The 12,278-nt window shown below is 38.8% G+C and overlaps 1 protein-coding gene across 1 annotated transcript; it reads left to right on the top strand.

Annotated features, from left to right (window-relative positions):
* Positions 1 to 374: 374 nt before the first annotated feature.
* LOC129025386 (spermatid nuclear transition protein 3) lies at positions 375 to 847 on the top strand. Its single transcript, XM_054473211.1, is given in 3 exon segments — positions 375 to 457; positions 459 to 516; positions 704 to 847. Coding segments are annotated over 3 exon segments (285 nt in total).
* Positions 848 to 12,278: the final 11,431 nt, after the last annotated feature.

Here is a 12,278-nt window from a genome sequence, read left to right as displayed (position 1 = left end):
TAGGTCATGAGGAAGGATGGGAGAGAACAAAATAAAAATGGAATGGGAGTGGCTATGGAGAAAGACTTGGAGGTATCACTTTTTTCTTGCCATCTGTACAAGTGATAAGAAAGGATTACAGGTCATTTTGGGAAGGCTTTTTAGTGGGATGTTAAGGAAATGCCCCTGTCTCCAACCAGAGCACATGGATCTCCCCAGCATCCCCACCATTAGGCAGAAGCCAAGAGTGCTTTGTGATGTCTACAGCTCCTTTAACCCCTACTGGCCAGGGGAAGTGCCTAGATGAACAAATAAAGCTAAAGGGTGTGGCTCCTCATTGTCCTGATGATGGGCATTTTATATGCTGGTAGAGAAGACTACTGTGGGGTTTCAACATGGCTAAAGTTACCAGAAAATTGAAGGGATCTAGCAAAGTTATGGAACAATCAAACCCAAGCACAAAACAATTAATCTCAAGCAAAAGGGAAGAACAAGATGAAGAAATCCTGTCAATCCAGGGCCAGAAAAGGGGGCAAGGTGAGACAACCTCACTCAAGCTCTTTTCTCTTGATCCACCCTCCCCTATGTCTCCTACGTTTTACCTGCCTGGCACAAACCCCCTCATTAGCCCATGTCCCTTTTTACAAAGCTCCTCTTCTCATTCAGTGCCTATCTCCTTCTTCCAACACAAGGTCCTTTTGTGATCACTCTATTGCCCTTTCAGGTGAAGAAGATACAGAGGGAGATAAAACGACTGCTTCATGGGAGTTCAAGAAAAAAATCATCTGGTACTAGTACAGAAATTCCATGAAAGGTAAAAAGAGTGAAAAGAGCCAAGAAGTTTCGGCCACTAGCAAAGATTGAGTAGGAGCCAAAGCACTCAGACCAGGCCCAAGATGCTGTAAAAAAAAATGACACTCCTACAAGACACAACAGCATAATGAAACAGCGATGGTGGTAATTAAAATCAACATGTTATGAAAAGCCCTTTATTTCAGAACATGTGTATGTATCTCTGTAAGTTATCTGATTGTGGGAAAAGAGAGAAGGAAGGGAAGAGGCAAGTTTGTGAGACAGAAGCAAAGTGAGGTCCTGGAGAATTGGAGGGGGTTGACCTGCCAGTAGGTTTATATACTGACAGGTAGACATATTTGCAGGTCTACCATGAGCCAAACATTGGGGATAAGGACTAGGTGAGGATTGAGCACTGAAGGAAAATTTCCATTCTTAACATTATAACCCATAGGCAAGAAGAGAAATGGGCTTGGTGTTTCTGTTTGTGCATATGTGCATGGGGATAACATTAGGGTTTAGTTTGCCAGAGCACAAATGGGGAGAAGTGTAATGTGTGTTGGGTGACAGTATCACTTCCTATAAAAGGTGGACAAAGAAACCATCTCCAGGCCACCTATTTCATAGTGGTGTTTGCTTTCCTTCAGACTATGTAACAAGCAATTAAATGATCTAAGAAAGGACCCAAAACTAACCCTAATAAAATTTGACAAAACTTCCAAACACTGAAATAATGGTGTTTAAATGCCACAGCCCCAATATGGAATATGCCATATTTTTTTCTAAGAAAATTTGGGATGCAGCAATATCTTACTGTGGTTAAGAAAATATCTGTCCAATCACTAGCCAACTGTTAAACTAAAAGAATAGATACTTTTGTGGTGGCTACATACAAGAAAAACTACTGACTACAGAAATAGTTCAGAAAAGTCACTAAACAAGCAAACAAACATTAAGCAACACCAAAAACCGCCAAGGAAATAGGGATAATTTGATTTCAAGAATTGCCACATTATATCATTTGTGTTAGGCCATTCTTGAAATGCTATAAAAATAACTGAGACTGGGTAATTTATAAAGAAAAGGGGCTTTAGTTGGCTCACAGTTCTGCAAGCTTTACAGAATGCATGGTGCTGGCATCTGCTTGGCTTCTAGGAAGGCCTCAGGAATCTTACAATCATGGCAGAAGGTGAAGTGGGGGGCAAGGAAGACATATGGGGAAAGCAGGAGCAAGAGAGAGAGACAGTAGGGGGAGGAACAGATGCCACACACTTTTTTTGTTTTTTTTGAGACAGAGTCTCGCTCTGTCACCCAGGGTGGAATGCAGTGGTGTGATCTTGGCTCACTGAAACCTCTGTCTCCTGGGTTCAAGCAATTCTCCTACCTCAGCCTCCTGAGTAGTTAGGATTACAGGCACCCACCACCATGCCCAGCTAATTGTTGCATTTTTAGTAGGGACGGGGTTTCACCACATTGGCCAGGCTTGTCTCGAACTCCTGACCTCAGGTGATCCTCTCACCTCGGCTTCCCAAAGTGCTGGGATTACAGGCATGAGCCACCATGCAGGCCTCCACACACTTTTAATGCCACATGTGAGACCACAGACCAGATCTTGTGTGAACTCAGAATTAGAGCTCATTTATCAGCAAAGGGATAGCCCAAGCCATTCATGAGGGATCTGCTTCCGTGATCCAAACACCTCCCAGCAGGCACCACATCCAACATTGGGGATTATATTTCAACTTGAGATTTGGGTGGGTAGAATATCTAGACTATATCATTTCACCCCAGCTCGTCCTAAATCTCATGTCTTTCTCACATTTTAAAGTATACTTAGCTATTGAGAAATAGTCCCCCCAGTGTCTTAACTAATTCCAGCATTAACTCAAAAATCCAAAGTCCAAAATCTCATCTGAGAGAAGGCAAGTCCCTTCCACCTATGAGCTTGTAAAATCAAAAACAAGCTCTTTATTTCCAAGATACAATGGGGGTACAAGCATCGAGTAAGCATTCTTGTTCCAAAATGGAGAAATAAGCCAAAAGAAAAGCTGCAGGCCCTATGCAAGTTCAAAACTCAGCAGGGCAGTCATTAAACCTTAATGTTCCAAAATAATTGTCTTTGACTCCATGTTCCACATATAGGGCACACTGGTGCAAAGAGTGGGCTCCCAAGGACTTGGGCAGCTCTGCCCCATGGCTTTGTAGGGTTCAGTCCCTGAGGCAGCTTTCAAGGCCTGGAGTTGACTGACTGTAGCTTTTCCACGCTGAGGGTGTAAGCTCCCAGAAGACCTTCAATTCTTGGGTCTAAAGAGCAGTTGGCACCCTTCCCACAGCTCCACAAGGCAGGGCCCCATTGAGGACTCTGTGTGGATGTTTCAACCTCATATTTTCCCTTTACACTCCCCTAGTAGAGGTTCTCTCTGGGGTTCCACTCCTGTAGCAGACTTCTGCGTGGGCACCCAGGCTTACTCATACATTTCCTGAAATCTAGGCAGAGGTTCCCAAGCTTCATTCACTCTAGCCCTCTGTGCACCATCAGGATTAACACCATGTGGAAACCACAAAGGCCTATGGCTTGCATTCTCCAAAGTGGCAGCCTGAGCTGTATCTGGGTCCGTTTGAGCTATGGCTGGAGCTAGAGCAGCCTGGTTGCAAGTAGCAGTGTCCAAGGCTGTGCAGTGTAGCAGGAACCTGGGTCTGGCCCATGAAACTATTCAGTCCTCTGAGGCTTCAGAGCCTGTGATAAGAGGGGCTGCTTGAAAGATTTCTGAATGCCTGAGAGGCTTTTTCCCCATTGTCTTAGTTATTAATACTTGGCTCCTTTTTAGTTATGCAAATTTCTCTATCAAGTGGTTGCTCCTCAGCCTGCTTCAACTCCTCTCCTGAAAAAGCTTTTTCTTTGGCACATGACTAGGCTGCAAATTTTTCAAACTTCTGTGCTCTGCTTCCCTGTTAAATATAAGTTCCAACTTTAAGTATTTTCTTTGCTCCTACATTTGAGCATAGGTTGTTAGAAGCAGCCAGGTCACATCTTGAACACTTTGCCACTTAGAAATTTCTTCCACCAGATCCTGTAGGTCATTGCTTTCAAGTTTAAACTTTCATAGTGCACAGGCCATGGGAAAAATCCAGCCAAGCTCTTTACTAAAGCATAACATGCTTGACCTTTGCTCCAGTTCCCAATAAATTTCTCATTTCCTTCTAAGACATCATAAGCCTGTCCTTCACTGTCTGTATCTCTATCAGCATTTTAATCATAACTATTTAATCAGTCTTTAATAAGTTTCAAACTTTCCATCATCTTCCTGTCTGCTTCTGAGCCCTCCAAACTCTTCAAACCTCTGTTTTTTTATCCAGTTCCAAAATAGTATCCACATTTTCAGGTATCTTTGTAGCAATGCCCTACTCCTCATTACCAACTTTTTGTATGTGTTAGGCTGTTCTTACATCGCTATAAAGAAATAACTGAGACTGGATAACTTATAAAGGAAGGAGGTTTAATTGAGTCACAGCCCATCAAGCTTTACAGAAAGCATGGTGCTGGCATCTGCTCAGCTTCTAGGGGGGCCTCAAGAAGCTTACAATCCTGGTAGACAATGAAGGGGGAGCAGGCATCATACATGGTGAAAGCAAGAGTGAAAGACAGAGAGTTGAGGAGGAGGTGCCACAAACTCTTAAGTGACTAGATTTTGTGTGAACTCAGAGAGAGAGCTCACTTATCACCAAGGAGATAGCCCAAATCATTAATTAAGGATTCGCCCCTTTGATCCAAACACCTCCCACAAGACTCAATCTCTAACACTGGGGATTAAATTTCAACATGAGATTTGAGCAGAGCAAATATCTAAACTATATTATTACTTGAACTCTTGTGTTTTCAACAAAAAGTTATGTGACATAAAAGAAATAAGAATGTGTGACCCATATACAAGTATAAAAGCAATCAATGGAAATAATCCTTGAAGAAGCCCCAAAATTGGACTTACTAGGCAAAAGCTTTAGATCTCCTATTTAAATATATTCATAAAGCTAAACTTAGCCATGTCTAAATCACTAAAGAGCAGTATGAGAACAATCTCACAACAAATAGAGACCATCAGTAAAGAAATATAACTTAAAAAGAGCCAAATAAAAATTCTGGGGTGTGAAATAATTTAATTGAAATAATTGAAATGAAAAATTCATAAGGAAGGCTCAACAGCAGATATGAGTGGGCAGAAGAATAAGTAACTTGAAATTAGTTCAATTGAGATTTTCTGGTCTGAGGAACAGAAAGAAAAAAGATGAAGAAAAATGAACAAGGCTTCAGTGACTTGTGCAATAATAGCAAGTGTGCCAAAATATGCATAATGGAAGTCCCAGAAGAGGAGTGAAAGAAAGATGTTAATATAATATTTGAAGATACAATGAAAAAACTTCCCAAATTTGATGAAATTAATCTGCCCATCCAAGAAGCTCAATAAACTCCAAATATGAGAAACACAAATAGATCTTCACCAATACACAGCATAATAAAATTATCCAAAGACAAAGAAAGAATCTTGAAAACAGCAGGAGAGAAGTGACTCATCACTTACAAGTGAGCTTTAATGAGATCAACAGCTGATTTCTTATTAGAGACCATGGAGGCAGAAAACTGTGATAACATTTTCAAAATGCTGAGAAAAAATAAAAACTACTGTCAACCAAGAATTCTGTACACAGGAAAACTGTCATTAAAAGACAAGAAAGTAAGACACTCCCAGGTAAACAAAAAGTTGAGAGAATTTGTAACTGGCAGACCTTCAGACAGAAATAAAATAAAACTAGATTGCAACCTAGATCCATATAAAGAAATTTAAAAAACTGTTAAAGATAACTATGTAGGTGATCTAAACCAGTATAAGTGCATTTGTCAGTATAATACCGTTTCTATTCTATTTGACTTAAAAGACTACTGCATGATGTGATAATTATAAATCTAGTTGAGGGTTACACAAATATAAAGATATAATTTTTGACTATATTAGTATAAGAAGGAAAAGTTCCATAAAGGAGTAAGGTCTTTGTACACTATTGAAATTAAGTTGGAATTAATCTGCACTAGAATTTTATAAATTGATATGTTAAGGGTAATCCTCAGGAAAAACACTAAGAAAATAACTAAAAAATATACAGTAAAAGAAATGACAGCAAATAAAAATTGTACACTATGAAATATGTATTTAACACAATACAAAGCAGTAATGGAGGAATTGAGAAACAAAAATAAATTACATATAGAAAATAAATAGCAAAATAGCAGACATAAATCTTGCCTTATCAATAATTACATTAAATGTAAACAGATTAAACATTGCAATTAAAAGGCAGAGATTTGCAGAATTTAGTTCAAAACTTTATCAAACTATAAGCTGTCTATAAGAGACACTTTAGGTTCAAAAACATTAATTCATTGAAGGTAAAAGAATGAAAAAGATACTCCTAGACATGGATAAGCTGATCCTAAAATTCACATGGAAATGCAAGGAACCAAGAATAATTTAAACCATTTTGGAAGAGAAGGAAGTTGAAGGATACACACTTCTTTATTTTAAGACTTACTATATATCTCCAGTAATCCACAGATATGGTACTGTCTTAAAGATAGACATATAGATCAATGGAACTGAATTGAGAAGTCTATGGTAAAAATTATATCTATGATCTATCAATTAGTTTTTTTCAGTGAATGGTGCTGAGACAACTGGACATCCACATGCAAAGAAGGATTTGAATTCCTCCCTCACACCATATAAAAAAATTAACTCAAAATATATTAAAACCTAAATATAAGCACTAACACTATATAACTCTTAGAAGAAAACAAAGGTATAAATCTTTGTGACCTTGAACTATGTAATAGTTTCCTGTATATGACACCAAAAGCACAAGCAACTAAAAAAAGTAAATTGGAATTCATCATGAGTAAAATCTTTGGCATATCATAATTAAAGTCTTTGAAGAAAATTTTTGCAAATTGTATATCTGATAATAATATAGCACCCACAATATATTTGTTTTCATATTTACTCTTATCTTTATTGCTTTCCTTCTGCTAAATTTGAGTTTAGTTTTTTTCCTTCCCTTTCTAGTTCCTTGAGGCATAATGTTAGGCTCTGTATTTGTAATCTTTCTTTTTATAATGTAGGCATTTATTGATATGAACTTTCCTCCTAGAACTGATTTTGCTGCACATCATAGGACTGATATGTTGTTTTCATTATCATTTGTCTCAATATATTTCTAAATTTCCTTTTTAATTTATTCTTTGACTCATTGGTTGTTCAGGAGCATACTGTTTACTTTATACATATTTGTCAATTTTCCAAAATTTCTTGTTATTGATTTGTAGTTTCATACTGTTATGATTGGAAACAATACTGATGAATTTAACAGTTAAACAATTGAAAAACAATTAAAAGGCAAGGCAATTAAAAATGGGCAAAGGATTTCAATAGACATGTCTCCAAAAAGAATACACAGAGGCCAGTAAGTACATGAAAGAATGCTCAACATAATTAGCCATCAGGGAAACACAAATCAAAACCACAATTAGGTACAACTTTGCAACTCCTGGGATGGCTGTAATTTTTGAAAAAAGAGGAAAATAAGTTGTGTTAGTCTGTTTGGTCTGCTATGACAAAATACTTTTGATTGGGTAACTTATAAACAAGAAAAATTTATTGCTCACAGTTTTGGAGGCTAGGAAGTCCAAGAATAAGGCTCCGTCAGATTTTGTGTCTGTTGAGGGATCACTCTCTGGTTCATAGTTCATGACTTCCCACTGTATCCTCACATAGTGGAAGGGGGCTAGCTAGTTCTCCAGAGTTATTATTATAAAGGCACTAATCTCATTCATAAAGGCAGAGACCTTATCAGCTAAACACCTGCTAAAGGCCCCAACTTTTAATACTATCACATTGATGATTAGGCTTCAACATAAAAATTCTGGGGAGACATAAACATTCAGTCCATCCTGCACAAGTGTTGGTGAGGATATAGAGAAATTGGAGTCCTCATGCATTTTTGTTGAGAATTTAAATTGACGCAGCCACTGTGAAAACCAGTTTGGTAGTTCCTCAAAATGTTCAACACAAAGTGGCCATATGATAGCAAATCTGGTTTTCACTCAAGGTAATTTAAAACATGGCCACACAAAGACTTCTACACAAATGTCCACAAAGCATTATTTGTAACAGTTAAAAGATAGAAACATTCTAAATGTTCAACAACTGAAGAATGGGTAAACAAAATGTGGTATACATACAATGGAATATTATTCAGCCATAAAAGCAACAACGTACTGATACAAGCTACAATGTTGATGAGCCTTGAAAGCATTATGGCAAGTGCAAGAAGCCAGTCAAAAAAGATCGCATATGATTCCATTTATATTTGATGTCCATGAAATCAAGACTACAGAGGCAGAAAGTAGATCAGTTGTTGGTTAGAATGGGAGAGGGAGAGGAAAGATAGTAGAAGGATGATAACTAAAGAGTTCAGGGTTTTTTTTTTGAGGTAATTAAAATGTTCTTAACTGGAGTGAGGATTGCACATATCTGTGAACATATTACAAACCATTAAGTTGTCCATTTTAAATAAATAAATTGGATGATATGTGAGTTATATCTCAATAAAGCTGTCATAAAATCAAAAGAAAAACATGTCTAGACAAAATACATATTGATTTAGGCTTGTGCTTTGGCTAGGATCTAGCAGAGCATTGAGACTGTTAGTCCCACTGGACTGTTTTAAATGGAGGAAAGAAGATATTTACAATAAAAAACTGAGGTGCTATTATTAAAAGAAGGTGGGGCGAATGTATAAACTCCTCCAGTAAATCATAATTTTACTTACAATAAAATCCTAATATGTTACCATAGACTACTAGGCCCTAGATGGCCCATTTTCACCTGCCTCTCCAATTTCATCCTCTTCTCTATCTTCTCCTTATTCTTTTTGCATCTCTTTGGACACTTTAAGGTCATTTATGCCCCAGGGCATTTTTATCTACTGTTACCTCTACCTGCAATGCTTTTCTCCCAGGTATTTACATGGATTTCTTCTTCTCATCATTCGATTCTCAGATCACAGGTTATCTTTTGAGAGAAGCCTTCTCTGACTACCTCATCACAGTTGCTGGCCATTTTACCACTTTGTCTTCATAGGCATTATTATTATTTGATAACATTTTTATTATACTTATGTGTTTATTTTTGTTTTTCTCACTCTCATCTGATAGAAGGTAAACCCTATGAGAGCAGGAGCCATGATTATTCTATTCAGCAAGATAGTCTCAACCTCTAGCATAGGGATTAGCACATAGTATAACCTCAGGAAGTGTTTGTTAAATGAACTAGTGGTTTAAAAGCCCCAAACTTATCAAAAATAACCTCCTTTCTGTTATTAAAAAGAAATGTTATTACATTTCTTTTTAAGCAGAGCAATGGAAAGGAAAATAGGCATTGAAAAAAATCCTGAAGGAAGTTAAATCTGTTCTGTGAATGGGATCTAGGGAGCCACTCTCTGGGAGGCTGTGGCCCAACACATTTCTTCCCTATTTATTTTCACACTCTCAAATTCAATCCTTTCTCTCTCTGTCTTTGTAATGTAGACACATACAATAGGTAGTTAACTGGGGCCTCATCTGCTATATGTTTCTTTTTTCAAGAAAGCAACTGTCCACATCACTGTTCATAGGTTAACTCAATCCCTTCTCTTTCTTCAAAATATTTTTAATTTGTGCCTGTTTATACTGTGCTGCCTGGTGTTAGCATGCATAAAAGAACTTGGTTGCCACCCCTCTCCCAGAGACATCTTAAAGCTTCCGAAACAGAGTTCTAGTGTCCATGGCTATCTTTGAAATGGTTACGGGGTCATGGCTCAGAGGCTGCAGCCAACCTGAGAAAGGCAACACAAGAAGGTGTGTGACAGATGACAGATTGCTGCTGCTGAGTTGGCCCTGAGCCCTGGCCTAGCCCTTGGTGCTGAATGAGTATCAGATGCCCACCTGCACCGAGGGAATTACAACACATAAGCACACTCATTCATGGGTGGTCCAGTGCTGAATGCCTTTCTGCATTGCACTACTTCTCTATCTGCAGCCTGGTCACGCATGAATAAACAGTTACTGGCTCCAGTCAAACCTGGCAGCTCACTGGAAAGGTGGAAATGTGCTGGAACTCTATTCTGGGAGAGAACTTAGGTAATCTATACCAGTAGGGGAACAGCTACTAAGCAGTTGTCTTGGTGTTCACTAACCATTTAAATGGGAATTACCTTTGGATAAACCAGTGAGGAGATCCTTGAGCCAGGAAGTCCTTGACTCAGAATAGGTTTCTTTTTGTCCCAGCCACAGGATCTTGGAGACCTGTAGACCTATTAAACCATAGGTCTATGGATGAAATTTTTGGGATGCAGGTTGCAACCTGACTGGAGAAAATAAGACAGGAAAGTGGAGGTAGCTAGTTGTCTCATTTTATTTTCTGTTACTATAACAGAATACCCGAGAATGGGTAATTTATAAAGAAAAGAAGTTTATTTGTTACAGTTCTGCAGGCTGAACAGTCCAAGAGCATGGCACTGGCATCTTGTGAGGGCCTTCTTGCTGTGTCAAAACATGGTGTAGGATTATCACATGGTGAAAGGGCAAGAGCATGCATGTCATACCAGGTCTCTCTTGCTCTTCTTATAAAGTTACCATGATGACTTTATGTAATCCTAAGTAACTCCCAAAGGTCTCACCTCCAATAAACACGTGATAAATTAGGGTATTAAGTTTTCAAACACATAAAAATTGGAGGACATATTCAAACCATAGTACTAGTAGTCTAGGTTTGCAAAGCCTAAGACTGAGTTATTCCCTCTGAGATTGTTTCCCCTCCTTGCCTCACTGGAAATGGTTTAATTGGTTATCCTGTTGGCACAAACTGCCCAGACTTCCCATTTCTATTTTCAGGATTGGATAGGAGCCCTTAGAAGAGCAACGCCTCCTGTGGGCAAGGCCCTGGAACCACTAGCCATTTGCTCTACCTTATCTTTCTCCCCTGAGGATTTGAAGGTTTAGTGCCACATTTAGACACATGCAAAAATAACCCCTATATGGTCTCTGTGCTTTAAAGAACCTTACTTTGAAAAGGAGACAGTGGACCTGAGAAGATGTAACCACACAGAATCCTTGGTTCACCTTCTAGATCTGAGTGGGCACCTGGGAAGCTGGAATTCCCTGCCTAAATGTTCACAAGCCCATTCCTATTTTCAGAGAGTTCACAGACTCCATTCCTGGTTCTGTATTCCTGGGGACACACACACACACACACACACACACACACACACACACACACACATTTATGTGATTACCTGTATGCTTAAGGGGTTTCTAGGAGGCAGCTGTTTGTTATTTGGGGAGAGTGTGGATGAAACTTAGAAGCAGGGGCTATAGGGGCCCGTATAAACATGTGTAAGGCCCCTCACAATGAAGGGTGAACCCAGAGTAGGAAGAGAAGAGGGACAGGTGGGCCAGTTGCTGGGGTCTGGTCCTCTTCATGTCACCACATTTTGGTATAGAACTCTAAGGAATCCAAGGATTTTAAATTTGAATGTGGCTTTCCAGGTTGTTGTACACATATATTTGTTTAGGTAGAAATATAGAACAGTTTGTTAGCTTGATTTACGAATTTTAAATATTTAGTACAAATTTTAAATATTTAGATATGGTGTCTGAGCCTGCATTTATAATCTTATCTGGAGCCCTGTGGATTAGTCAATTTTCTCCCAAGAGGTTTAGTTTAAGAAATTAGCTCACGCAATTGTGGGGACTGGCATGTTTGAAATCTGCAGGGTAGGCTTGTAGGTTGGTAAAGAAGAGTTGATATTGGAGCTTGAATCTTAAGGCAATCTGAAGACAAATTCTCTCTTCCTCAGAGGACCTCAGTCTTTTTTTCTTAAGGCCTTCAACTTACTGGATGAAGCTCACCCACATTATGAAGAGTAATCTGCTTTACTCAAAGTCTATTGATTTAAATATTAAATCTAAAAGATCCATTCAGAGGAACATATAGACTGATGTTTTACCCAACAACTTGGCACCATAGCCTAGCCAAGTTGACACAAAATCAACTGTCACATCCTGCAAATGCTAGGAGCTGACCTAAGCAGATTCATCTTTCACTGCCACCATATGCTCCTCTGCCTTAGGGTCTTGTCAGATCAGACCAGTTTTCTAAATTCCTCCCAAGCCTCATGTCTGGTGAAAGTGTAAGTGGCCTCTTCTTTAAAAATGATAGTCACTGTGAAAAACCTCAGGAAAACAGGCTGGGATTTTTTTTTAAGATGGTACTCTCTATACCAGTTTTACCTTTCATTTCCTTCAAGAAGAGGTCCTCATGGCTACTCCAGCCCCTCAGGATTGTCTCTGTCTACACAGAATATTTCAGTCTTCCAGAGTCAAGTGGGATTCCCAGTATGTCAAGAGAAAGTCAGAACTG

This window comes from Pongo pygmaeus, chromosome X (assembly GCF_028885625.2).
Source record: "Pongo pygmaeus isolate AG05252 chromosome X, NHGRI_mPonPyg2-v2.0_pri, whole genome shotgun sequence".
In the NCBI taxonomy this organism is placed as follows: Eukaryota; Metazoa; Chordata; class Mammalia; order Primates; family Hominidae; genus Pongo; species Pongo pygmaeus.
Note: the sequence above shows the minus strand (reverse complement) of the source record. Positions and strands in the feature narration are given on the sequence as shown.